This window comes from Chrysemys picta, chromosome 3 (assembly GCF_011386835.1).
Source record: "Chrysemys picta bellii isolate R12L10 chromosome 3, ASM1138683v2, whole genome shotgun sequence".
Classification (NCBI taxonomy): domain Eukaryota; kingdom Metazoa; phylum Chordata; order Testudines; family Emydidae; genus Chrysemys; species Chrysemys picta.
This window is the reverse complement of record NC_088793.1, coordinates 5,684,064-5,711,913: the sequence shown is the minus strand read 5'-3', so window position 1 is coordinate 5,711,913 and position 27,850 is coordinate 5,684,064. Positions and strand designations below refer to the sequence as shown.

General features: G+C 54.9%; 1 protein-coding gene across 1 annotated transcript in view; it reads right to left on the bottom strand.

The window, feature by feature from the left end:
* Positions 1 to 8,738: 8,738 nt before the first annotated feature.
* The window catches only part of KCNK3 (potassium two pore domain channel subfamily K member 3), an 80,077-nt gene continuing 60,965 nt past the window's right edge, over positions 8,739 to 27,850 (bottom strand). The window contains exon 2 of the mRNA XM_005284108.4: positions 8,739 to 11,571. Coding sequence (XP_005284165.1) covers positions 10,679 to 11,571 — 893 coding nt within the window. The 3' untranslated portion in view covers positions 8,739 to 10,678. The remainder of the gene's footprint in view (positions 11,572 to 27,850) is intronic.

Sequence of the window (27,850 nt, the reverse complement as noted above, 5' to 3'; positions counted from 1 at the left end):
AGCAGAGGCGGGGAGGAAAGATGAGATCAAATTTATCTGGCAAATTCTGGTATTTCTCATCAGATCATAAGTGCTGACATACTCCACTGATGGACACCAGTAGACGACATTAGCTAGCTAGATCTCAGCTCCTTAGAGGGATGTGATCAGAGTGATGACTGGATGACGTTCCTCATCCTATGGCCTACTGTGCCCCTGCCGTCACGTGTCCCCTTGTGTCGCAGTGTTACGGTGGTGACAGGCTATGACGGAAATCACTCTGAGGGCTTCTGCCTTCACAAGCAGCCCCGAGACTTTCTGAGAAGATCCAGTGGCTGATCAAACGAGGCAGAAGTCCTGGAAAAACACAAGGCTGCAGCTTGTTCCATGGGAAATGTCAGGAGGCAGGAAAACATGCTTTTCTAATTAATAAACCTTCACATTTCAGAGATGCAAATATAAATACAAGTGCAAAGAAATGGCGGATGCCATGGAGCCTACTGGCAGAAAGATGGTTTAGATCCCTAGTCTCCGAGATCTAGGTTCCCAGGCCCTCACACTCCTTGCTTGCTTCGTTCCCACACCCTTAGTCCCCTCTGCTCCCATCCCCTTCGTTCGCCAGCTCTTCTCTAGGGTTCTTTCTCTGCTCTCAGACCTCTCTCTAACTGCTGAGGGGCCCCCGGCTCTGCCGACTCCCCCTCTCCCCAGTGGTGTTGCTCCTGGGTCCCCGTTGTCTCCCAATTCGTTCTCTTTGCACCAGTTTCTCTACCCAGCTGCTCCTGAATTCCCATCTCTCCTGGCCCTTGTTTCTGCTCCCATGCAGCGTGTGCAGCCCATCCCTCGCAGGCAACTCTGCAACAGCAAGCCAGCATGTGCACAGTGAAGGAAACTGGTTTCTTGTCCCATGTCTACTGGTCCTTGGGCAAGTCCCTTCCCCTCTCTTCCTTGTCTATTTAGCTCTTTGGGGTAAGGGCTATCGCTCGCTATGACATGTACAGCACCTAGCACAGGGGTGGGCAAACTACGGCCTGGGGGCCACATCCGGCCCTCCAGACATTTCAATCTGGCCCCTGAGCCAGGGCCGGCTCCAGGCACCAGCTCGGCAAGCAGGTGCTTGGGGCGGCCACTCTGGAGAGGGGCGGCAGGTCCAGCTATTCGGCGGCAATTCGGCGGACGGTCCCTCACTCCCGCTCAGAGCGAAGGACCTTCCGCCAAATTGCTGCCTCAGATCACGATCGCGTTTTTTGGGGTTTTTTTTGGCTGCTTGGGGCGGCCAAAACCCTGGAGCCGGCCCTGCCTTGAGCGCCTGCCGGGGAGCAGGGTCTGGGGCTTGCCCTGCTCTGGTGCTCCAACTGGGAAGTGGGGTCAGGGGCTTGCCCCACTCCACATGGCTCTCAGAAGCAGCAGTATGTCCTCCCTCCAGCTCCTACACATAGGGGCAGCCAGGGGGCTCCACATGCTGCCCCCACCCCAGGCGCTGCCCCCAAAGCTCCCATTGGCCGGGAACCGTGGCTAATGGGAGCTGCAGGGGCGGCACCTGCAGACAGGGCAGTATGCAGAGCCGTCTGGCCACACCTCCGCATAGGAGTCGAAGCGGGGACATGCCGTTGCTTCTGGGAGCTGCTTGAGGTAAGGGCTGCTCGGAGCCTGCCCCCCTGCCCCCTTCCTGTGCCCCAACCCCTTGCCACAGCCCAAGCCCTGATCCCCCTCCCGCCCTCCGAATCCATTCGTCCCAGCCCGGAGCAACCTCCTGCACCCCCAACCCCTCATCCCCAGTCCCAGCCCAGAGCCCGCACCCCTAGCTGGAGCCCTCACCCCACGCACCCCTGCCCCAACCCAAAGCCCCCTCCCACACACTGAACTCCTCATTTCTGGCCCCACCCCAGAGCCCACAGCCCCAGCCGGAGCCCTCACCCCCTCCTGCACCCCAACCCCCAATTTAATGAGCCTTCATGGCCCACCATACAATTTCCATACCCAGATGTGGCCCTCAGGCCAAAAAGTTTGCCCACCCCGACCTAGCTCAAAGAGGCTGTGATCTCAGTTAGGGCTGCGACAATAGTGCAAAGAATCATAAGTAATCTGAGTATATTCCAGATTGTCCCTTGAGAAGAAAAGGTGGAGGCAACTCTGAGCTTTGAATCAGACTTTATTTCTCTCTAGAATGAAAGTAAAACAGCAGTACAGATATGCTTTGGCATGAGACACAGAGAACCTTTGTCTGACGGTGTTTAACTCTCTCCATGTCTAAAGATGAGAAAGATGCTAAGAGAAAACGTCCCAGAGTCATCAAACCCTGTTCCAAATTCCCCCCAAATGCTCCTTTACCATCGAAATTGATATATTTATAGAGATATGATGAATATACCTTCATTTATAATAAATATCTTCTCATATCGAACAGTATGTACATGTCATCAAGTATTAGAAACACGTTTTCATTCATTAAAAGGTGAGACACAGGTTTGGCTCGTGCTTTGAAAATGCTGCTCTGGGAACAGTTGTGTTCCATTGTTGGTCACCAATAACCCAAATACATCAAGGGTTGGGTGGGTTATAAAATCACCATTGTGGACTTCGGTGGAGAATGCACTGCTTAGTGTGTGTTACCGTGTCCCCCCCTGGAAGCACCGACACCTATAAGAGCCTGCTATGGATTCGCAGCTAGCAGAGTGACGCCTTTTGCTCAAGGAGACGGAGCGCTGTGCTTTGGGTGCAGAAGGTGCCGAAGATGATCTCCACTCATGGCTTTGGTGTCGGTGTGCGTGGAGCCGTGGAGGGATGGAACTCGGGAGTCTACCAATTGGGAAGAAGGGGTCAGGGAAGGTGAGAGGGACGAGAGATTTTGCTTTTGCTTTGCAAAACACTTGGCATGAAAATGAAACCAGACAGCTCGCTACGTGCACCCGCACAGTACGCCCAACTGGGGGCTGGAGCCCTGGGCACAAACTACTTCTGCCTTGTCTCATTGCCCATGGAACCTCTTATCCGGGCAGAACCTGGGCTCTCCCAGTGGCAGCTTTGCAGTTAGTTTGGTGAAAACCAGTCTAGTTTTCTTTTCTTTTTTTTGTTGTTAAAAAGTTGTGTCCAAAATGTTTCCCTTTCCCCCTCCATAATTTGAGCTTTGTGTGTGCTCTCCGTGTGTGTGTGTGTGTGTGTGTGTGTGTGTGTGCTCTCCGTGTGTGTGTGTGTGTGTGTGTGTGTGTGTGTGTGTGTAAAGTGGTAGTTTCCATTTTTTAGGCAAACCCCAATTCCCCCAGGAAGCTGAGTGCAACTGATCTCCCTCCCCCTCCTTCACCTTTTCCATAAATATGCACCTTTCCCGATGAGGGTTTCCACCTCTGCCTGCTGTCCCCCCTCCGACCGCACCCCTAGAGTCAGGGTTTATGCAGTCCATCGGCCTGTTTGACTGCATCTTGCTTTTAAGGGCAAGCTGCATACCAGATTTCAGTGACACAAGATAAGTTCACGGAGGATGGGTCCATCAATGGCTAGAGCCAAGATTGTCAGGGACACAACCCCGTGCTCTGGGTGTCCCTAAACCTCTGACTGCCAGAACCTGGGTCTGGACGACTGTTTTGTTCACTTCCTGCGAAGCGTCTGGCACCAGCCACTCTTGGAAGACAGGATGTTGGGCTAAATGCCCAGCCTGGCTTTTCTTATGACGTTGTCAATCTGTGACGAATGCCCAGACCGAGCTGAGCTAGAAAGACAGATGACAAACGCCTTAGAAGCACCTACAATTGCTAGATGATCTCTGGCTATCCCAGGGCCAGTCTGTACATTCTTCCCTACAAGCTGATCCTACCTGCATTTGTTGGGATGCTGCCATGCCCACGTCCACTGTGATTGGCTAGCACTGGTTCTGTAACATCCCCCATCATGCACTCTGCTGTTAGTGCATGAGCTAACCTCGTGGGGAAATGTATTTAGGTTGTTGTTAGCAAAAGGCCCCGAGATCCAACCTCTCCAACATTTAGGAAACCAAAGAACCCTGGATCTGAGCTGCCCAGACGTTGGCTCTGACTCCAGCCCCAGGCTTTGCCGCTTGGATCCATCTGGTTATAACGACAGCTTCACTTTCGCACATTGCCTGTGCGCTACAGGCGAATGCAATACATCCTCCTTCCACCAGGCGTCCCATAGGACACACCCCAGAAAACAGATGCACAGAGCCTGGGACTCAGTGGGTAAGTTGCACTTAGGGTGACCAGACAGCAAGTGTGAAAAATCAGGACAGGGGGTGAGGGGTAATAGGAGCCTATGTAAGAAAAAGCCCCAAATATTGGGACTGTCCCTATACAATCGAGACATCTGGTCACCCTAGTTGTACTTCTAAACACCAAGAGCAACAAAGCCCTCCCCCAGCCACCCAGCCTGAGGCTTCCCCATGGATCCCTCGCTAGGAGAGGATCAAGCAATCCTCTTCCAACTCAACCTTCTTGAGAGAGACTACACAGTACGCACACAGAGAAGACAGGCGTTCCTGCCTCTGCATCAGCAAAAGATGTGCCATTGGCCCTTGAAATGCAAAGGAGACTTATAGCCGGCCTTGGCCACAGTTGCTAGAGACGGGGCCCCACCGGATTCAAACACCCCTGGGTGGCTGGCCTCTGTCTTTATAATGGGCGCCACCAAAACCCCGCCTATGAAATGTTCCATCTCCGAGGGCATGTCTACATGGCAATGGAAGTCCAGGGTGAGTGGGACTCGAGCCAGCTGACCCATGTTAGGGGATCCTGGGCTTGAGTAGCTACACTGTATGTTAACCAGGCCCGCCAACGCGGGGTAATTGCCCAGGGGCTCGGGCGATTTAAAAGGGCCCAGGGGTCCCTGGCTGCGGGAGCTCTGGGCCCTTTTAAATCACCCGGGCGGGCTGTAGGGCTCCTAGGCACGCGGGGCCGGCACTGAGTTTCCAATCTGCCGGGTGGTGCTACCCCTGGCCCCGCCCAGGCCCCGCCCCTACACCACCCCTTCCCCCAAGGCCCCACCCCACTCCGCCTCTTCCCTGCCTCTTCCCACCCTGCCCCTTCCCCACCCAATTCTGCCTCCTCTCCCGAGCACACTGTGCCCTTGCTCCTCCCCTCCTCCCTCCCAGAGCCTCCAGACGCCGCGAAACAGCTGATCTGTGGCAGGCGGTAGCACGGGGAGGGAAGGGGAGGTGCTGATCGGCAGGGCCCACGGCGGGCAGGAGGCACTATGGGGAGAGGACTGCCGGTGGGTGCTGAGCACCCACTATTTTTTCCACGGAGTTGGTGCCTAGGCGGGCGAAGGCAGGTGGGCGGGCATGTGGAAGCCCTGTCTGTGCTGGAAGAGCGTGCCCAGCAGTGCAGCCATCAGCTCGCTGGGCAAAGCAAAAGGGTTTGGACTCTGGGTCCTGGCTTGACTTGAGCTCCGACCCTCCAGCCCTGCAGAGTCCTGGGACCCTGGGTCTGAGCCCTGGGTTAGCACAGTTGCAGTGTAGACCCAAAGGGGCTTAGCCTGGAGCCGGGGCTCCAGCCTGGGCTTACATTGCAGTATAGACATACCCTGAAAGGCCACCCCCATTGCTTAACGGGCTGGACCAAAACCCGGGATCCTAACGGCCCTGAGAGCTGGGTCTGACCTTTGTGCTTGAACTCTAAGTTTAGAATGGGCTGAACCACCCCTCAGGTCTAAATCCACCCTCAACTCTGGGCACTTCTGGCCCAGCTGTGGACTTGGTATCTCCCCCGGCCTTTTCTCTGCAGCAAGACGCATGGATAATGCATCGGCACAGGGAACACGAAACAGAAGTCTGTTTCCTTGCAGGATTGTTTCCCTCCATCGGGATTGTTATTGCAAGGCTGCTCCTGAACACTGGGCCGTGCACGCTCATTTAGACTGGCGTTGCACGGGAGTGCTGGGCTGGGCACACTTGTTTGCAGATGTAGGGTTGCTAGGACTTGACTCCTTGTTGTCAATTTTAGTTTGGCAAGTGCACTGAAGCGTGGCTTGATAGATTTTTAATGCACATCCTGGACAGAGAGTCTCTGTGATGCACTGGGGCAGCACCCGGCAGAGAACTGAGACAGATTTCTCTTTGCCTTTCTCCCCTTCATACAACTTGGGGAATTTGTTTTGCTTTTGGCCTCCTGTGTTGCAGTACATGGGACAAACAGTCACACGCTGGGATGAAACCTCAGTGGAAGCAGCTGTGTCGAAAGAAGAAGAGATGAAGACTGGTCCAATGTGGCACCATTGAAATCAACGGCAAAAGGCCCACTGATGTCAGGAGGGTCCGGATTTCACCCTGGAACTTTTGGGGACATATTATTTGGTTGCGTTTTGAAATGAATCTCATGGGCAATCCCTATCTCGGGGGTGGGGGCTGATCGTTTGTATTGCCGAACCTTATTATTTTTTTATTGAGGAAAATAACGTTTCTCATTTGTGCGACGTATCAGAAATGGCCTATCTGGAGCCGACGCTTTCTCTGATTTGACGTGTCTATTTCACAGTTTTCATGAGTGAAAAGCTGAGCGACGGAACTGGAAGAAGGAATTCCTCGGATCTGGCAAAACGCGCCATGGGACCTGCATGTTCTCAGCACCCTGGAGGCGGTAGTCACACCTGCCCAACAGCTAGGTTGGCATACAGGGGCTGGAGGCCTGGGGCAAGCTGCCTCCCAGGGAATTCCCCATGCAAGTGGTCTCCATGCCCAGTGCAGAGCCGGTTCCACCATCTCTACCCCACCTCCATGGGAGCCCCAGGGTAGGAGCAGGTCAGCAGGGGGCGGACAAATGCAAGCGGAGGTTTGGCCTGGGGATTCTTATGTCGTGAGTACTTTGTGAGCGATAGGAGCCATTGAGGGAGGGGCACAGGGTAGCACACCCTCAGGGCTGTCTAGCCTGCACTGGGGGCCACAACTGCCCCAGGCCTGGGAGAGTGGGAGCCACCTTCCCTCCGTCCCTGAGCCAGCGTCACTGCTGACACAGAGATGTTCATGGGCGCGCCGTGTGCCGAGGGCCCATGGACGGATGCTGGGCCGTGGTTAGGCAGGGACGGAGGGAAGGTGGCTCTGCTGGGATATTTTTCCACATTGTTACTTGACTTCTCTTGCTGCCCTGGGCAAGCCACATAACCTCGCTCTGCCCCTCGTGTTTCCCTTCTGTCAAATGGGGCCAATGACCCTTCCCCGCCCTGGAGCGGTGCCGGCAGGCTCAGCCCCTTAACGTCCGGGAAGCTCTTTGAGATCCTCAGCCGCTAGAAACGTGCCAAGCGAGAAACAAATAAGGGGAAGGGGGAAAGGCAGGTCAAATTTTGGGCCCATCCATCTTTACTGCTGCCTCTTTAAGCCCTCGGCTCACGGGGAGGGGCGAGGTGTCACCGCAGCCCCCACCTTGCTTTGATCCCATGCCAGAACCTGTCCCTGGTAAGGACTGAACATTATGATTCCCTTCCCCCGCCTGCGGGGTACCTCTCAGCATGCTCTGGGCTCTCCCCGGCCCAGCAGGGGCGGCACCTGAGGCTAAGATCTCTCCTGGGTTATGCTGAAGATGCACTCGAGATCAGAGTGCAGAAAGGAGAGGGAAGGGTGGGCGAACCTGCCTGGTTATCTTTAATTAACCCCTTAGCCACAGAAGATGGGCGGTAACCAAATCAGTCCTTCCTCTTCACCCCGCCCATCCCCACCATCGCACTCCTTGCCACTTGGATGGAGCTTTCCATCCGCTGGGGGGGATCAGATCTGGGGGTCGTGTTTGGGAGCCATCTCTGGTTCCCACCTCCCATGCCCTGTGCTGCGTTTGTCCATTGCTGTCCCCCCTACCCAGACATCTCACGTTGCCACCGACGGATGGAGCAACGGGGCCGAAAGCTGAACAGGAGATCGGCAACTGAACTGAAGAAATGATCTCGGCACAGAATTTATAATCAACTCTTCTTCTGGTGAAAGGGGAAGAAAGGCACCAATGCCATTGGGCGCCCCCAAACAATTAGCAGCGCCCTGCCTGCCCCAGCAGCAGCCGCTTCCCCACACAAGTTGCGTATCGAGAGGTGATGTACCGAAAAAGGCACTGGGGAGGTACTCCCCCGATGGGGGTATGGGAGGAGAAAAGGGGGCGTGGCACCTCTGTGTGACGGTTGTGCAATGCGGTAGCCCCATCCACTCCAGTCCTGACTCTTCCCCGCCAGCCACAAAGTAGCAGCAGATCTTACCTGCTGATCCCTTGCTCAGATTTCATATGGAAGTGCAGTTGTGGTCATGCAAAGGAGCGTAGCGCTGTAAAAACAGCCCCTTCTTACCCATCAGCTTTGCCCCACCGGGGTAGCCCAGAGTCCTATCTGCTTATAATGTTTGTTTTATTCCCATGAGCCCAGCAGAACTAATACAGCTGTAGAGGAGGGGGGCTGGAGTTTGTTCTTTCACCATGAACCGAACGACTGAAGTTCCTATAATGTGGGGGAAGGAAAGAACCCAGCTTGCCTCTCAGACGCCCCGGATCCCATTAGGAAAAGCACCACTGCAGTTGGCAAAGTGAGCGCTTTCGGACAGTCCCTTTTCGGAGCAGAACCAAATGTAAGGGGAGGCCACGGCAGCCGCTTCTTCGGAGCATCTTAGGAGGGAATTCTCCCCAGCCCAGCGATGTGCAATTCACATCCCTTTGTGGCCAAGACTTGGCCATCCATGAGTAAAGGGCTAGATACAGAAACTTGTTCACAACAGCCACTCCCATTTCATTATTGCTTACCATGGAAGAGACTTAGACACTGTCAGCGACGGAGCAGACACACCCTTGTTCAGAACACAACAGGTTTATATTAAATAATAAACAGGAAGGATCAGTCGCTTTTATTTCCCAGGCTGGTCTTGCACTGGCTAGGGGGCCTCTAAGCTTTCCTGGCATGGATGGATACACTGGTTTGGTTTAGGGGGTGCTGACCCAAATGCAAGAGGAGGTACCTATCGCCTCATCTTCAAGGATCTGTTGTAGCTTTCAACAGATCTCAGCTGCGATCTAGACGAAGCCACAAACCTGCGGTTTGGTGCATAAGAAACAGTTAAAAAAGGACCCCTCCTGGCCCAGATCTGATTTCCATCCCAGTCCTGCCAGAATCAGAGCGCTGGCTACGTGACACCCAGCTTGTTGTCTCAGACACGGTGGCAGGATCACGTGCATAGGAATCGAAAAAGCTTCTGCCTAAGACCCTCTTAGCCTGATTTGCTTGGTGATGCAGCCATGACTTTTAACCAGGATGCTTTGCTGCCCTGGAATCCCCCTTTTTTTTTTTTCTGAACTGACGTTAGCAAATGATGTCGAGGGGACAGGAACGAATGTTGGAGGAGGAATGAGCAGATGGGCCATGGCTACTAATGCTCTTAGATCCGAAAGTCAGAGGTGGGAACCATCAAGAAGTGGGAGTAAGTTGATGTAACTTCCCCGGGATAGGGTGGAAGGGTGGCAGCGAGAAAAACAGCCATTCTAGTCGGAGACATAGAATCAGCTAAGTCTCCCCCTATGGCGGGTAAGTTACGACCCACCCTGCCTTATCAATGTGTCAATGGTACCAGCGTTTATATCACCTCTGGCTTTGATCCACCAGTAGAAAACATACAATCCTTTCCAGCTGGCCTAAGAGCAGGGACTCGTCCCCGGCACAGACAGATGTTGCCAGACCTCCCCACAGGTTGCAGCAGAGTCCTGCATCCCATGGGATTTGAGACCAGCCCATGGGATTACAGAAGGATTACATTGGGCGTCATGTCACAACGCCATTGACGTCACGACATGTAACAACGATGCAGCCAAGCGCTGACGCCGTGGCGTGATGTTAAGCGGCAGACATTACGATGTAGCCACTTTGGGAGCTGGTAGGCGGCCGATGCTAGGAAACTGGAAGTGCATCTTTTAGAGAAACGCAGCGAAGGTCCTGGGGAGGAGGAGATGGAAACACGAAGAAGACCCCTGTCCAAGGCCCCCGAGGACATATCTTGAGTTCTGCTTGCGTCTTTGGCTGGGAATCTTTTGTGTGTGTAACTGACCGACCGGCATAGAAGGTACAAAGTTGGGAGTGCGCACCAACACACACGCACATCCACACTCTTACAAGCGCCTCTTAACCCCCATTGCAGCTGCAAAGCTAATCCCAATGTGTCTGATGTCCCGGCGCGTCTGGCTCACCAGGACAGTGTGGGGGGAGGTTAGAAGCGCAGCGGGGTGCACAGCCCATGTATTTATCTAGGGCAGGGTGTGGGCAGGGAGATGTGCTAAGAGGACACTAAGTCCACCTGTCAGTCCCGAGAGGTATAAATAGAGAGATGCAAACGGAGACGGGATCTGCCTGCACCAGAGCCCTTCAGGTGCTCACCTCTCCGGCGGCTGTTGAAAAAGCTATCCGTGTATTCGCTTCAAGTTTCACATTTCATGGAGTTGTTGCAAAATGATGCAAAAGAGTTTCTCAATGAAAGGAGCATTAGAGACATTTTACCAGCTTACACCCCTGTATCTCTCTCTCTCTATATGTCCATATACCCACGCACAGACATACTCGTCTGCATGTACATTTATGCATCCAACGTACTCCCAGTCTATCGGGCTGTCCCTTTTGGTATTTGTCTGTTGAATGTGAATAAAATCTGAAGGTTTTTCTTCGTCTGGTTTTGCTGGTCTCCATACGGTTCCTCTCTGTATTAAAAAAAGAAGGGTCCTCAGTGTTGTGTGTGCATTGGTGGGGGGAGTTACACAGAGCTGCGGCGCTTCATGAAGCCGTGCAAGGCCGAGAGGCTGTGGAGTCCCGTGGAGACGGAGCTGATGGCCGAGCGCTGGGCGTTGCAGAAGCATCTGTTGGATGGGGTGTCGGGGTAGCGGCTAGGCGAGGAGTGGCTCTGCTCCACGCACGTGTCCGAGGTGGACAGGTCCCTGGGGATGATCATAGGGATGGAGTACTGCAGCTTCTCCCGGCTCTTGTACCACAGACATGAGCACATGGACTGGAAGTGGAGCACCTCCGCGTACACGTTGCGGAATCCGCCCCCGCCCCCTCCCCCGCCGCACCCGCCCACCGCGGTGGTAGACGAGGTGGTGTCTGTGGTGTGCACGCTGCTGGCCTGTCCGTTGTGGGTGAGCAGCGCTCGGTGCTCGGCATCCCGCTTCTCATCCTCGGCATTCATGGTCATGAACCGCAGCACCACCAGGTTGAGGAAGGCCCCGATGACGGTCAGCCCTGTCAGGATGTAGACGAAGCTGAAGGCCACGTACTGGGGTTTGGTCTGCAGTGCCTCATCCTTCTGGAGCGCCACGTAGTCCCCAAAGCCGATGGTGGTGAGGGTAATGAAACAGTAGTAGTAGGCGTGGAAGAAGCTCCAGTGCTCGTAGTAGGAAAACGCCGCGGCCCCAATGCACAGGGTGCTGATGCAGGAGAAGAACCCAATGGTGACCATGTTGGCCATGGACACCTCTGTCCGTCTCATGCCAAGGCACTTCTTGATGCGGTGCAGAAGGTATTTGACAAAGGTGTTGATCCTCTCCCCCAGGCTCTGGAACATGACGAGTGTGAGTGGGATCCCCAGCAGGGCGTAGAACATGCAGAAGACTTTCCCGCCATCCGTGCTTGGGGCCGCATGGCCGTACCCTACGGAGCATAAATACAAAGCACATGGCCTGGTTAGTACACTCCAAACGCTACTCTCGTCCCATCTTCCCTTCCTTAGCTATTGTTCAGGGGTGTCCAGATGGGCCATACCAATGGGTTCCCCTAAATGCATTGGAGCAAACTACCAATGGAAGTGGTGGATTCTCCATCTCTTGATGCCTTCATGGCTGCCTTTTTGGAAGAGGCTGTAAGTCAAACCCAAGTTACTGGGCTCAATGAAGACGTAACTGGGTGAAATTCTCTGGACTTGATATACAGCTCAGGCGAGCGGATCTAACAGTCCCTTCTGGACTTAAACTCTGTGACTCTATGAATCCTTTCTGCAGGATATTACTATTATTTATCTTTATTATGATAGCTCCTAGAGACCCCCAACCACGATCAGGACCCCATTGTGCTGGGCACTGCACAGATACACAGAAAGAGGCAGTCCCTCTCCCAAAGAGATTACAATCTGCACGGACAAGACAAAGGGTGGGAGGAAAGACAAACGCCCAGCGCCCAGGACATCTGCTGCTGCGGTACTTGCAGCTTCGTCAAGGGATGATTAGAAATTGCTTGTCAACTGCGTCCAACAGCAATAAAAACCCGCAGCTGATCAGCTTTATCTTCATCCTGCGGTTACAAGGAATAATTACAGATGGCTTTACAGACTAAGAGGATAGCATGACCTCAACAAAGAAAAAGGAAAAGAAAGACCATATAAAGCCTATGACATGATCAAAAAGCCAGCAGAGGCTCACAAGACCTGGGCTCTGAGAGTTTCACTGGCCTCTAGGGATTGTACTGTCGCCCCTGGCTTGGAGGAGAAGACTTGCTAGTAATCAGTTGCCCTGATCTGAGACATGGGCCACGACCAAACCCTCGAAGCTCACCGTCGTCCCCGACCCTTTGTTTGAACACTAGCTTGTCTTAGAACACAACCTTGTTAACTAACTTTAGACACAACACATCTTGCATCTCGGCAGGGGGTTAGACTGTGGTCCCTTCTAACCCTCTGGTTCTATGATTCTGACCTGGGGTGAAGCACTGGCCTGGTTGAAGTCAAAAGCAGAACTCCCACTGACTTCAGTAGGGCCAGAATTTCACCCACCCGACTGGCACTCAGTGTGGATGGGTGCCAGGGCATTTAACATCATGTCAGTGGGTGGTGGTCAGATTAACTCTATGATTCTAGTAGGCTTTACCCATGAGCAGCTGACACAGTGTTAAACATCACGGTGCCTGTCTACACTGACAACAAAGTCATGTTTAACCTCTTAGGTAACATGACTTTGGAAGGTCATGACCTCATTCTCTAGTGAAGACGAGCCGGAGCTTGGATCCAGATTTGGGTCTGAACTTGGCATTTCACCCCTTATCTAACGCTGAACTGAACCCCTGGATCTAAACGTCCCCCCAAATTCTGGAGAAGGGCCCATCCGGATGACTGGGGATGGATCACTCGCTAATTACCCTGTTCTGTTCATTCCCCCCGTAGCATCTGGCATTGGCCACTTTCAGAAGACAGGATACTGGTCTAGAGGGGCCATAGGTCTGCCCCAATATGGCCGTTCTAATGTACTTCTTGCCCTACCTTCAGTGGCCATGGAGAACAATTGATCGCCATCCTCTCTAGAACAGCCCAGAACATATGTGAAGACTGTTATCAGGTCCCCCCCAATCCTCTTTTCTCAAGACTAACCAGGCCCAGTGTTTTTAACCTTTCCTCAAAGGTCAGGTTTGCTAAACCTTGGATCAGTTTTGTTGCTCTCCTCTGGACTCTCTCCAATTTGCCCACATCTTTCCTAAAGTGCAGCACCCAGAACTGGACACAGTGCTCCAGCTGAGCTCTCTCCAGTGCTGAGTGGGGCAGGACACTTACTGCCCTCGTCTAACACACGACACTCCTGTTAATACACCCCAGATGGAGCCTTTTTCACACCTGCCTCACATGGTTGGCGCATGTTCATCTTATGATCCACTGTCCCCCCCAGATTCTTACAACGCCCATAAGTCATGGCAGAACAAAGCCAAGAACTGAGCGGCCCATCGAGTTGCCTGTTTCTGAGGAGGTGGGAGGAGGGCTAGGAGAGGAGGTGGAGTTTGAAGGCAAGCGCGAAGGGAAAAGGGAGACTTCGCCCGGGCATGAGCGAAGGCGTGAAAGTGTTTGTGAGAGGACGGGATGGCAAGGTGCAGACCAAGCAAGGGCAGGACCGGGAGGAAATGAGATGGGTGACGTAGAGCGCGCGCGCGGGGGGGGGCTGTCTTCAAGGTGAGGCTGAAGAGCTGGAGACGAAGAGTCCAGGGTTGTAGCAGGGTGAGAAAGGCACCAACAGGCTGGGTGGCCAGGCAGGAAAGCCAGAGAGAAGGTTAAACTGATGAAGGCAGGAGACAGCCAATGGTCACTTCTGATGATCATGATGGTCCCCTCTGACCTTAAAGTCTATGAGTCCTTGACTCTAACCAAGGGGTAAGACAAGGGTGGGGAAAAACTCCATTAGCCCAGCACAGTCTCTCTCCATCCCCCTTTCTCCTGCCTGCATCCTGGCTCCCTTGAGCTGCCCACCAATTCCTCTGACAGGGAGCGCTCTGGAGCAGGGACTGGCACCTTTGTTACTTGCCCACACAGTCTCTAACGCATGGGAGCTCTGCCCCGGGCTGGGGGTCCTAGGCACTGCCTCAGGGAGAATCTGGAGCAGTCAGGGGCACCCGTGCAGTGCCCCCAGGGATATAATGTTCAAGCAAAGCCCCGGAGCCATCTGGATTTCAATTAATCTGTTTTCTGCACAGTACAAACCACGTGCCAAATTCTGGTAAAAGGCCTTATTCCTTATGTCTGCCACCTGATTATCCATATCTAATGGAGCCTGTGGGCTCGGCAGAGCCTCTGTGGGAAATGCGCTTGACTCACAGAGTTGGCAGGGATCAAAGAAACCTGGTAACAGCCTGCTCCTTCCTGACTGGGTACCCTGGTCATTGGTCTCTGCAGAAGCCCATGATGCACCCCCCCTCTCCCCCGTTTATAATGCTCCCAAACAGCCTGGACACCATGCACACAGAGAGGGAGCTGCAACTGAACAGGGGTTTTCCTGTGCCCATATCATGCCTTGAGGGCCTTTCGGCTTTCTCATTACGTCAGAGCTAGCAAGGGCAGGTCGGAGGGGGCGGCTCAGGGTCTGAGCTGCAGGTTTGAACCACAAGGTGGCTTGCCCCATGGGCTGGACAGCCTGGGGCTAGGCCAACCTGAGTCCAGAATGAGCCCCCCACCCTGAGGGGAATCGGGCACTTGGCCATTAAGAGAAGCAGGTGGCTGCAGTAATGAGGGAGAGGTGATGAAGCCCAGGAGGGAGGTTCTTATCCAGGCAGAAGCTCAGCCCAAGAATGAGAGCTGGGGGTGGAGGCGGGGGGACTCCAAGCTGAGCGAGGACAAGGTCTCCAGGCAGAAGCCCTGGGAGAGACCCTGACTAAGCAAGGAGGAGAAGGAAGAAGAAGCTGAGAGTCTGGGTAGAAAGGGGCCTGGGCGAACTGCAGAACAGATGGAGGAATCATAGAATCATAGACTATCAGGGTTGGAAGGGACCTCAGGAGGTCATCTAGTCCAACCCCCTGCTCAAAGCAGGACCAATCCCCACTAAATCATCCCAGCCAGGGCTTTGTCAAGCCGGGCCTTAAAAACCTCTAAGGATGGAGATTCCACCACCTCCCTAGGTAACGCATTCCAGTGCTTCACCACCCTCCTAGTGAAATAGTGTTTCCTAATATCCATCCTCGACCTCCCCCACTGCAACTTGAGACCATTGCTCCTTGTTCTGTCATCTGCTACCACTGAGAACAGCCTAGATCCATCCTCTTTGGAACCCCCCTTCAGGTAGTTGAAAGCAGCTATCAAATCCCCCCTCACTCTTCTCTTCTGGAGACTAAACAATCCCAGTTCCCTCAGCCTCTCCTCATAAGTCATGTGCTCCAGACCCCTAATCATTTTCGTTGCCCTCTGCTGGACTCTCTCCGATTTGTCCACATCCTTTCTGTAGTGTGGGGACCAAAACTGGACACAATACTCCAGATGTGGCTTCACCAATGCCGAATAGAGGGGAATAATCACTTTCCTTAATCTGCTGGCAATGCTCCTACTATTGCAGCCCAAAATGCCGTTAGCCTTCTTGGCAACGAGGGCACACTGCTGACTCATAGCCAGCTTCTCGTCCACTGTAACCCCCAGGTCCTTTTCTGCAGAACTGCTGTTTAGCCAGTCGGTCCCTAGTCTGTAACATGAATGGGATTCTTCCTTCCTAAGTGCAGGACTCTGCACTTGTCCTTGTTGAACCTCATCAGATTTCTTTTGGCCCAAGCCTCCAATTTGTCTAGGTCACTCTGGACCCTATCCCTACCCCCAGCCTATCTACCTCTCTCCCCAGCTTACTGTCATCCGCAAGGGATGGAGGAGTGGAGCTAGCTGTTCAGTAGAGGGACCCAGAGTAGAGGGTGAGCCTGAAGGGGAGGACATGAGATGGTGACCCAACTGGGGGGGCTGAGTCACCAGAAGTCACAGCACCAGAGGAACCGTCCATGGGGCAGCCCTACAGAAGGGACAGAGCTGCCATGCCATGCCTGGCCATGAGGGGGTGGCTAGCGGTGAGTGGACTCGTTTACCGTTGGCTAGCGGTTGTCTCCCACCCCAGAGTTGGCTGCATTTCAGTGGTGCTGTGCATATGTAGCTCCGGAGTGGTGTCGAGATGGAAGGTTCTATGGGGCGAATTACCAGAGGTGCTGAGCTCCCAAACTCCCATTGAAACTGACTCCAAGTGGAATCAGGACCTGTTTGAAAATCAGGCCCTAGGTGCCTTTAAAGTGTCGTTAACGGAACAGTCCGACGGTGGCAGGTTACAGCTCACCTGCCTCAGGGCATAAGATCGCAACCAGTTCAGATCAGGAAGAACTTCTCCCCACTCTGACAGGGCTGCCCTCCTTACTGGTATCTCCCATGTAGCCCCGTCACTACCAAAGACCCAATACCAGACTAGATGGGACCAGGATCGGATCTGGTGTGACAGTTCAGATGGGCCAATCAGCTGATCCAGTATGCCAGAAGACTGGATGGGCTGGGCCAATGATCTGAGGCAGTTTTGCAAGGGGCGGGATAGCAGATAGTCTGATCTGGTTTGAGGCCTGGAACCTCGGCTGACATCTAGGGGGTGTCACTCCCGTGGCTTCAGCGGAGCTATGAAACCTACATGAGCCCTGCAGCGAGACCCTGTCTCGCGCTGATTTCTCTCCTCAAAACGTTGTGTTGATTGCAAAGCGCCGGGAACTGCAGATGGAGCTTTGATAACCAGATCAAAAGGCCGTTCCCTTTCGCTTTCCGTGAGGAAACCTTTCAGAACACCCACCAGCAATGCGTCACCACAGATCCCAACAGCTACCCCATGGCAGCAGCCCAGGAGGGGAAGGGAGGGACTCATTTTCCCTTCTCCCCCAGCAGTGGAAGCACACCAAACTCACGACAGGCAGTGATGGGTCAGGGCACAAACCCTGTCCATCTGGCGAGGTCTTGTGGTGGTGAGAATAATGACCCACCACGTGTGGGGACGGAATTGTGTATCCATTACAGCAGATCTAGGCCAGGGCTAAACTAACCCCCTCCTGCTTCCGCAGCTCCCGGGGCTCTGATCCTGCTGCCGTTGAAATCAGCAGGAGATTTGTCATGGCTGAGCATTCAGTCGCTCTCGGGGCCTGATCCAGAGAGGGGCTGAGCACCCACAGGTCCTGTTGACCTGAACGAGGTGTGTGGGCAGCTCAGCCCCTCTCTGGATCAGGACTATCAATGATCAGGGATGGGGAGGGTGCAGCCGACTGTCCAGTTCAGTGCAACGTCTAAGAAGTTGTATCTTAGCAAACCACGGCGTTCGGTGACACATTTCCCACCCCCGATCTGGGCAGACAGGGATGTGGGTGTGCGGAACCAAAGCAAGGGCTGGCTTGTAGCTGGGCTCCATTTTATAGCCCAAGCTCCGGAGTTCGGGTGGGAGGTTCTAGACTTGGGCCCAGCTCTAGCAGGATGGGCGAACCAGGAGGGCAAACAAATGGAGAAGCTGTTTTTCCTGAGCTTTGTGAACCTTGAAGAGTCCAGCCTGACAGTCCTTCGTGCCAGGGCTTCAGGACAACCACGGCAGCAGTGTGGAACCCAAGCCAACCTCAGAGCTGCTGTGAGTGGTTGGCCCTCAAGCGACATCGACAGCCTGGCATCTGGCATCTGCCCTGAACTGCTCCCACTGCCCCAATTTCCCTGGAGCCAAAAGGAGCTAGAACCTCAAAAGTTTCAAGTTCTGCTCTAAATCCAGATCCCACCATTGTCTATTGGGTCCTAGATTCTTAGGCAGGGAAGGACCAGTCGCTCATCTAGTCTGATCACCTGCACGGCACAAGCCATTCCATTTCACCAAATGTCACCCCTTCATCGAGCCCAACAGATTGTGCTTGGCTAAAGTGTCTTCCAGAGCGGCACATGAACCCCCACTTCGGGGAGGCTAGCCCCCCAGCCCCGCCCCTTCCACCCGAGGTCCTGCCCATACCCTGCCCCTTCTGCCTCCCCTCGCCCGCTGGAGCCCCGAGCCCTCCCGCCCCCTGCCGTGGCCAGAGGAGCCCTGGCTGAACCGCCCCGAGCACCCACCCCGAACCCCAGGCACAAGCTGAGCCTCTGCCGGCTTCGGGGGAACGGGGGAGTGAGGGCGGGGCCTCGGGGTGCAGCGTGGGGGGGGCCATGGCCAGGGGTAGGCCTGGCCGCCCATGCAGAAAGGTATCCCGTCTGGATCTGCAGACGGCAAGAGATGAGAATCCACCGCTTCCCTTGGTACATTGTTCCCATGGCTAATCGCCTGCACTGGTAAAGATTTGTGCCTTCTTTCTAATTCAAATGTCCTGCTTTAATGTCCAGCTTTGGTCCTGTTCTGCCTGTCTCCGCTAGGCTAAAGAGCCTTTTTATAACCCGCATTTCCTTCCCATGCAGGCCCTTCTACACTGCTCAAGTCACCTCTCAATCTCCTTTGACTGAATCCTGTTCCTTGCACCTCTTGGCGGAGTGTGAGGGCCACCTTCAGTGCAGCCGGCCAGAGGGTGGGTGGCACCACCCTGCCCCATCCTTATACGGGAAGGTGGCAGGAGCCTTGTGCGTGTGGGGAACAGATGCTGCATCTGCCGTCCTCAGCACTCTGTGGGCAGACCCGTTGGCCCGCTGCTGCTGCTGGATGGGGGCCCTCCTCACTGCATGCCCCCGCACCGTGTCAGTGGCTTCCAAGGCCACCAGGGAGGCCTGAGTTAGACACAAGAACACCCCCCGTCCCTAGAAATCTCAGCTCTCCGCAGCGTGGCTCTGGGAGAGCTCTGCAGGCAGCCCCTCCGGCACAGCTCTCAGGAGGTCTGATTCAGCTCAGGGTCCCCACGGTGCAGCCCGGGGTCCCCGGCAGACGCTTGTGGCTCGGGCCTGCAGGAGGGAGACTCTGCAAAGCCAACTGCCCGGACGCACACAGCACTCCCCCTCTCCCCATCCCCCTTCCCAGCTGCCATGTCCTGATGCATCACCCTGCCAGCGAGCGAGCGGGGAAGCAGTGGGGAGGGAAGGGATGCGAATGCCAGTGCTCGCCTCCCCCTCCCATAGGCAGCTTGTCCTCATTAGTCCCCCGGCTGCAGGGAGCTCTGTCAGTTTGCTTAACTGCCGAGAAGCAGGGAACGCATCAGTCTCCGAAAGAGACGCTGGTTAAAAACCAGCCAAACTTTGCATGTCGGCCCGTCGGGTCTCCGCAGCCCCCCAGCAGCCCACGCCTGCCTGGCATCTCGCTCCGCGCAGGTCGCGCCCCGCTCTGCAAGGGGAATCTCCTGCACCCCATAGGGCTGCCTCGTTCCCTGCCCTCATCCCAGCCCGACCCTGCAGCCGAAGTTAGGTGAAGATGCTGCGCAGAACTGGTTGGGAAAGGAGGATTTTTTCGGTGAATCTTTTTGCTTTTGCCCAAATTTGGGCCAAAGCCCCCTGAATTGACAATTTTTGAGTTTGGCTTTTCAACACAACCTCAACAATTACTCAAGGAAAACATGTGGGGGTTTATTGGCCAAAATGGCCACTCTGTCGAAAAGCACTTTTCCATCAGCAAACCGTTTCCGTGGGGGATTTCCCAGTCGGCTCTAGTCTCAGTCCAATTAGGATCAAAGTTTCCCTGGTTTTTTTCCCCAATCCCTTCACTAACTTCCCCACCATGGACCCGATTCGCTTGAAATTCCACCCCCGGGATCTTCGCCTGAGGTTGGCTGCTCCTGGGAAGCGTGTGGCTGACCAGGCGAAGCGTTGGGCACAGGGAGGCAAGGCCCAGGATATGGGGACAAAACAGTATCTTAAATCAGACTCAGGCCTTGGGAGTGTAATAGGAGGCCAAATAAATTCTTCAGGGCCCTGCAGATGTTAACAGCACTTCCATCCCCGTCCCCCCACACTTTCCCATGAGCATAATGCTGGTAACCTGTCATCTATACCACAGCATTGGAGTTTACACAGCGCTCAACACCCATTCAACGGACCCCCAAAGTTGTTAGGGGAACACCTCAGTGACATTTAACATAAGAACATTAGGGCAGGCATACTGGGTCAGACCAGCGGTCCATCTAGCCCAGTATCCTGTCTTCCGACAGTGGCCAATGGCAGGTGCCCCAGAGGGAATGAACAGAGCAGGGAATCATCAAGTGATCCATCTCATCACCCATTCCCAGCTTCTGGCAAACAGAGGCTAGGGACACCATCCCTGTCCATTCTGGTTAATAGCCATTGATGGACCTATCCTCCATGAACGTATCTAGTTCTTTTTGAACACCGTTATGGTCTTGGCCTTCACAACATCCTCTGGCAAAGAGTTCCACAGGTTGACTGTGTGTTGTGTGAAATAAGCCCTGAGAAACTGAACAGCAAGGATCACAGCTGGGATACAACCCAACCGCCCCCACCGCTAAACCTCCAACAAACCATTGCTACACCAGGTGGCAATCACAGCCTCGCTTCTTTCCTAACTTCCCCAGCAAACTCAGCTACACGAGGGGCCCCTTATGGGTCCCTCAAGGTCTATTCTTCACTTCTTTGTGGTCTGAAATAAAACAGCCTGGAACGTATCCACAAAGTTAATCTCTCCAGCCCTGGGTCCCTTTTCCTGGCACTGCTTGTCGCCCTGTCCCCTCCCCTTCTCCTTGTGCTTTTGCACCCACCAGTTGAGTTGTGTCTCCAGGGAGACTGGAAGCTCTCCGAAAGGGAAGGGCTGCCTTTTATTCCTACATCTGCAGGCCAGCAGGGACCAGTACGCCCATCTAGTCTGACCTGCAGAATGAGCTTCCTGCACCGCGCCCAGGAGTTCTGGCTGAGCCGGAGCGTAGCTTTTAGAAAGAGCCCCCCCAGTCTTGATTCAAGTCCCGCACGCTTCCAAAAAAATGTCCGCCGTGGGGAGGGGGATGATTTGGAGAGCGAGCCCGGCCCATGCTCATTCTGCAGGGATGGCCCCTCTACTGCAGGGCTGGGCCTGGCTTCCTGCTCCGGGGGCCAGCACGGCTCCCTCCAATCTGGCCTGGCCACCCCCTGGCGTGACAGAGGGGCAGTTGGGGAAAACCAAGTCACAATGCCACTTGGAAAAGGGGGGCCAGGGTCAAACTGCCCCTTTCGCTCCCCGTCCCTCCCGGGGTGGCCCTGAAGGTGATTCGATTGAGGTGTCTGTGCAGCACCCAGCACACTGGGGCCTGATCCGGACTTCTGGGTGCTAGCAAACAGGCCTGGTCCGTTGAAGCTGATGCAAAGACTCCCACGGGCTCCAGTACCACTGAGTTGGCTGGTTCTGCACCCGAGCGCTGGGGAAGTACTGCTCTGTGGCTTGGTTTGCCTCTCTCTCTAATGGAATAAATCAACATCCTAGCTCTGGGCACCCACCAACCAGGGGAAAATTCAGAGCCAAAGGGTGGATCTCTATGGACATTTGCAGGCCTTGCTTCTCTTTCCCGTTGGTGTTTTCAGTCCAGGACCGCTCGCCACGGCACAGGCATCCAACTGCTGCGTCTGTAACGTTTTGCATGGTAGGACTCCCGCCACCATGAGCCATTCCTCACTTGGGCACTGCCAGGGATGTGCAAGGGTCCTCCTTTGGGATTCCAGAGATGGTAGGAAGCCACCGAAGGTGTTTTAAGCAGGCCTGGCTGTGGCTCCAGCATCAAGTGAAGTAGAGATGTTTGCTGAGGTGTGTTGGCTGGGCGGAGAGGAGGGAGCTGAAGGTAGGTCAGGCCGGAAAGGAAGAAGTGGCCGTAACTGAGGCACAATGGGGTGAAGGCCTAGAGGAGGTGCCGGAGAGCGAGGGGCGGGGTTTAGTGACCGAATCTGTGGGGAGGAGAGAGGAGTTGAAGGGGAGGAGGCTGGAGCTCTGGACAGAGAAATGGGAGGGCCGGGAGGCTTTCGGGAGGAGGAATCCAGTCTTTGTCCTGTTGAGTTGGAGGGACACTCAAGAGGAGAAACAAGCCTGTCTCCTGTGACGAGGAAGGATGGTCTCAGAGCTGAGACTCCGCACTCACGAAAGCTGGGCCCCTTTCCCAGCTCGGCTATTGGCTCCCCATGGGGCGCTGGGCAGGTCACATGGGGTAGGCCTACGCTGGCCGTGGACTGCCGGCACTGGCACTCAGCGAGCTAGCGTGCTAACAACAGACGCGGAGCCATGGAGGTGCGAGTGGCCGGGGGGACTCACCACCCGAGTGTGCACCTGGCACTCCCGATGGGTCTGGAGCACTCAGGGTGGCTAGCCGCTCGGGGCTGCGGGCTTGTTTTAGCACAGTAGCTTGATCAGAGCTAGCGTGGGTATGGCTCCTCAAGTTTGAACTTACCCCTGTGGCTCAAAGGGGCGATGGCTTAGTGGGGCACATCACTGCCTTCCAACCAGCTGACCTGGGTTTTATTTCCAGCCTACACAGCAGCTGGCATTGGGGGAGGCTCTCAGGGTCTGATTTTTGCTTTGGGTGTGAGGGGTTCTGGTTCAAATCCTAAACCTGCCTTGGCTTTTTCAAGAAGGATGTTGACAAATTGCAGAGGGTTCAGAGAAGAGCCGTGAGAATGATTAAAGGATTAGAAAACCTGCCATATGGTGATAGACTCAAGGAGCTCGATCTATTTAGTTTAACAAAGGGAAGTTTAAGGGGTGACTTGATCAGTCTCTAAGGACCTATGTGGGGAACAAATATCTGCTAATCGGCTCTTCAATCTAGCACGGGTCTAACACGATCCAACGAGTTGCAGCTAGACAAATTCAGACTGGAAACAAGGGCTAGGTTTGTAACAGGGAGGGTAATTAATCTATAGAACAATTTATCATCGGGTTAGCAGGGACCGCAAGTCTAACCCCTGCCAAGACGCAGGATTTGTTGCGTCTAAACCGTCCAAGGCAGATGCTATCCAGCCTCCTTTTGAAAACCTCCAGTGAAGGCGCTTCCACAACCTCCCCAGGCGCCTGCTCCATTGTCCTGCTGTTCTCACACTGAAGAAGTTTTTCTTGAGATTTAATTTAAATCTGCTCTGCTGGAGTTTGAACCCACTGCCTCTTGTCCTGCCCTCTGTGGCAGGAGAGAACAATTTTTCTCTATCTTTTTTATGGCAACTTTCCAGGTATCTGAAGACGGCTCTCATGTCCCTCCTTAATCTCCCCTTTTCCAAACTAAACAGACCCAGTTCCTTCAGCCTTTGCTCGTATGCCGTGCATTGCATCCCTTTGATCATCTTTGTCGCTCGCCTCTGGATCCTTTCCAGTGTCTCTCCATCCTTTCTCTACATTGGTGACCAAAACTGGACACAGTTCTTCAGCTGAGGCCTGACCAGCGCCGAGCAGAGTGGTACTATCACCGCCTGGGACCTGCATTTACCAAGGGTTGTGGTGGATTCTCCATCACTGGCTACCTTTAATTCAAGATCAGCTCTTTTTCTACAAGATCTGCTCTAGAATGATTGTGGGGCACGTCTCTGGCCTATGCGATAAAGGTCAGACTAGATGATCACAGTGGTTCCTTCTGGCCTTGGACTCTAAGATCATTAGATTGTAAATTCTTTGGGGCAGGGACTATTGCCTATTTTATGTATGTACAGCACCTAGCACAACAGGATTCTGATCTCCATTGGACCCTCTGGGAGCTACAAGGAAAAATACATAATACACCGTGCAACTAACGGGTAGCATTGTCCAGTGGCTAAGACACCAGATTAGCTTTCCTGCGACCTGGGTTCTATCCCCGCCACTGACCAGCTGTCTGACTTTAGGCCATGCCCAGTCTGCCCAATATTGAACGCAGCGTTCTTCTCCAACCCACCCACACCTCGGCCAGTTCCCCCGCTGCCTGGCCGGGGGAACGGTCCCTCCCCAGAGTGCTTGCAGCTGTGCAGGGCTCTGGCCATTCCAGTGTGAGCTGTTAGCGGAGAATGCAGTCTGGCGCGCTTCCTGCCACTTTATTTATAGTGCTGAGTTGCTCAATTATTAAATACTTCGACAACTATGTTCGGAATCAAAGACGAAGTCGCGTTCACCTACGTGTGAAGAACATTTTGACGTGACATCATTATTTGCAAACCAGGACCCTGAGATAATGTAGCAGCCTCTTTTATTTTGAACTGTAATCTGCACAGGTAACTCCCCCACCCCAGTCTATCCGGGTTCCATATTGCCCAGCCTACTGTGTCATCTTATTTAACCCCGAAAGAGCTGGACTCTCGCTCGCTCTCGGGCACTATAAAAGAAACCTACGATCACCCCGGCTGCCCAGTTTTGACAATACTCTGCACATCTTGCAGGTCTTCATTAAGGTTAAAGAATCCGCCTCAAACAAGCTGAAATCCCCATTTTGCATATGGGGAAACTGAGGCAGGGAGCAATTAAGGCACCTAAATCCCCTAAGGTGCCTGAAATCAATGGGAGTTAGGCACCTAACTATCATGGTGACTCTGGGCGTAAGTGACTTGTCTAAGGTTGTACAGGGAGTTGGTGGCAGGGCCAGGAATAGGCCCCGCGGGTCTCTTGCTTTAGCCATTAAATCAACCTTCCCTTGAGACACTCAGGAAAGGGGACAGCACCGCCTGGACTGCCAGCTTCAGTAAGAATTGTGGGGTCCCGGAAACCTGAAGTTCTCTGACTTATCAAGGTCACAGGTAGATTCCTTGAGACCAAGGCCAGAAGCGGCCAGTAGATCTGGTCTGACCTCCTGTATAACACAATCCATGACCGCCTGTTGTACACCCTTTTGCACCACCGGATTCAATCGGGTGGGGGCCCGTGCAAATCTAGCCCAGGTGAGTAGCACCAGCAGCTGTTACTGTCCTGGGCACTGTTTGGTGGTGGTGGGGCTCTGTCCATTTCCTAATGGGCTGGTGCCCACATCACCTAACCCCTGGTGACCCGGCCAACCAGGACCAGCACTAATGGGCCGGCCTCAGCAGACAGGCCAAAGGTGGGATGGGCCCTGGAGACCAATCTTGCCCTGGAGGCGGTGCCTGCCAGCCAGGGTTGAGGGATGGGACAGAGTCCCAAAAAGCCGCCTGCCAGCGAGAGCTCTGAGGCTGTGGACTAGTCTCCTCAGCTGGGGAAATGCAGGGACGTTTCTACCCAGCCTGGCCAGAGCCCTGGAGAACAGGGCCCCCTGCTGCACTAGCCCCGGGGAGCTGGTAGAGATGGGACCCGAACGGTGCTCGGAGGTGAGCCCTACTCTGTTTGCTGGGCCGGGGGTGGGAGGAGACGCAGGGTGGGGAAGGGGCAGGAGGTGCCAGCTTGCTTTAGGGGCGCACCCCTCCCATCCGGTGTTCTCCCTTCCGCCCCGTCCGGGGGGGGCTGCACTTCCAGGAGCAGCTCGGCCCCCGGCTGGTCCTCTGCCTTGGGGTCACTTTCTCTCCTCCCTTAATCCCCCTCGCTCTAATGAGAGACGGGCTGCGAGGTGAGAGGTTTGGCACTGAGCCCGCAGGCAGTGGCTGGGGGGATTGCTGTGATGCCAGCTCTGGGGGTGGGAGGAGCCATTTCGGGGGAGAAAGAGAGGGCGGATCCCCCCCAGGTCCCAGCCAGTCTGTGCCAGAGGGGGACAGATTGTTCCACAGGCGGCACTGAATTTCCAGCCCTTCTGCTGGGAGGCTAAGGCGGGCCTGGCAAGTACTGCGCCATGGGAACGACCCCCTCAGGCAAGGAGGTGGCCTAGTGCCACGGACCTAGGGGTACCACCTCCCCTCGGCCACGCCAATCATCTCCACTTGCCCATGGCCAGTTTTCTGGCTTGTGCCCGCCCCAGTCTCGGGCCCCAGTGCTCGCTGTGCCCGCCCCATTCACCCCGTCGCTGTGGCTGCTTCTCTGCCAGCCCTGTCCCTGCCCGTCCGGCGCGCGGCGGCGTGAGGCTTACGCCCGTGTTGACAAGTCCCCGTTCTGAAGCCCTGCTGAGCTCCACTGAGAACCGCACAGCTTCGCAGACGCAGCCTTTGAAAACACCCTGGCGCCGGGAGCCCTCCAGCAGCTGCTCCCTGCCCCTAATCCCTGGCTACGAACCATCCGGCCATCGAGACGGTGTCACAGACCCCAGCGCCCAGGGGCAGCGGAGCTCCCGACCCCAGGGAGGCAGGCGACTGAGGTAGGCCGCGAGGGGCTTCCCGCTCCTCTTTTTGCGGAGGTGACTGCCCGGCCCTTGCATGGGGCTCCCACAAACACATCCCCTGTTTGGCTGGCTACATGTGCCCAGGGGCCACTCGAGGGGGGAGCTTCTTCCTGCCCCAGCCCTTCCCACCCCTAAGGCCCAGCCTGCCTTGGTTTGAATGAGGTGCACTAGAGTCTTTACTGAGTGCCGGGAATTGATTCTGACTCGGGATCAGATCCCCCTCCCCAGCTGCTCTGTGAGTAGCTAGTGTGGGGAACCAGCCTGGAAGAGATCCTGTTTCCCATCTGGCCAGTCTATCTTCGGTACTTGGATGGCCTCCGTTGCTGCAGTATCTGACTACCTCCCAATCTTCAGTGTGTTTATCCTCCTAGCAGCCCTGTGGGGCAGGGCAGGGCGATTATGCCCCTTGTACAGATGGGAAACTGAGGCACAGAGAGGCTAAGTGACTTGCCCAGGGTCATCCGGACCTTCTGTTGCAGAGCAGCAAATTGAGCCCAGATCTCTCAAGTCCTAGGTTAGCATCTTAACCCGGAGGCTTTCCTTCCTCAATGGACACACCCAGGGGACAATGCTCGTTTCTCTGCTTTGAATAACCCTTGCTCTGTAAATCCGGCAGCCTCAACGGATGCGTCTACACTGCATTGTAAACGTGGGTCCGCGGGAGCCCGTGCAAGCCCACGTTTGAGCGTCCACACTGCATTGTAAACCTGGGCTTACAATTGCTGGCCCCAGGTCTCACAGCCGTGCTCATGCGTCCACATTGCACTATGCAGACCTTCCGGCTTGAGTCTGTCCACACTTCAAACTGACTGGCTTTGGACCTGCGTCACAGCGGGACCTGGGCTCCAACCCACCTCCCGAGCAGGTAGGAAACCGAGGGGGGAACTGAGGCACAGAGGGGGGAAACCGAGGTACAGGGGGGAAACTGAGGCACAGAGTGGGGAAACTGAGGCACAGAGTGGGGAATAGAGCTCATATCTGCCAAATGGCTGTCCGGTGCTCTAACCACTAGGCAAAACTGCTACCCACGTAGACTGATCCAAAGCCCTGAGGCACTAGAGGAGGGTCATGTGAGCCTCCTGTTACTAGGGCCCCCAGGAGACAAATCTCAGCTTCCAGTTAAAATTAAGTCTTCAGCCTTTTTCTTGGCGAAGGTAGCCCTGAATCTATGGACAGATGGCCTCCCCCCGCCCCTTGAATCTCTAACTCGGCTGCAGCCGGCCTTGTGCAGAGGAACCTGGGCATTGCCAGAGAGCATCAGAGCAGGGCATCATCCACTCCCTGTCCTGGCTCTGCTGAGGACAGTGGAAAAGCCCTGCCGTGGGCGGCTGTAGCAGGGGGAAAGCTCTCCCTGGCCCCTGTCACTGGGAGGTAGGCCCCCGGCCTGAGGTAAGAGTCCCCTCCTGAATTCTGATCCTTGCTCACGCCATCGTGGGTGTTCTCACAGTGCCCATGAACACCTGATCCTCTCCTGAATCCAGGCCCAGTTCGGTGCCTCACCCACCGAGCCTGCCTCCCACCCATCCAGCCTGATCCGAAGCCACCCCAAAAATCACTAATCGCGTCTGCAAGTCTGAGCCAAACTGATGTGGATCCGGCTCGTTAGCAT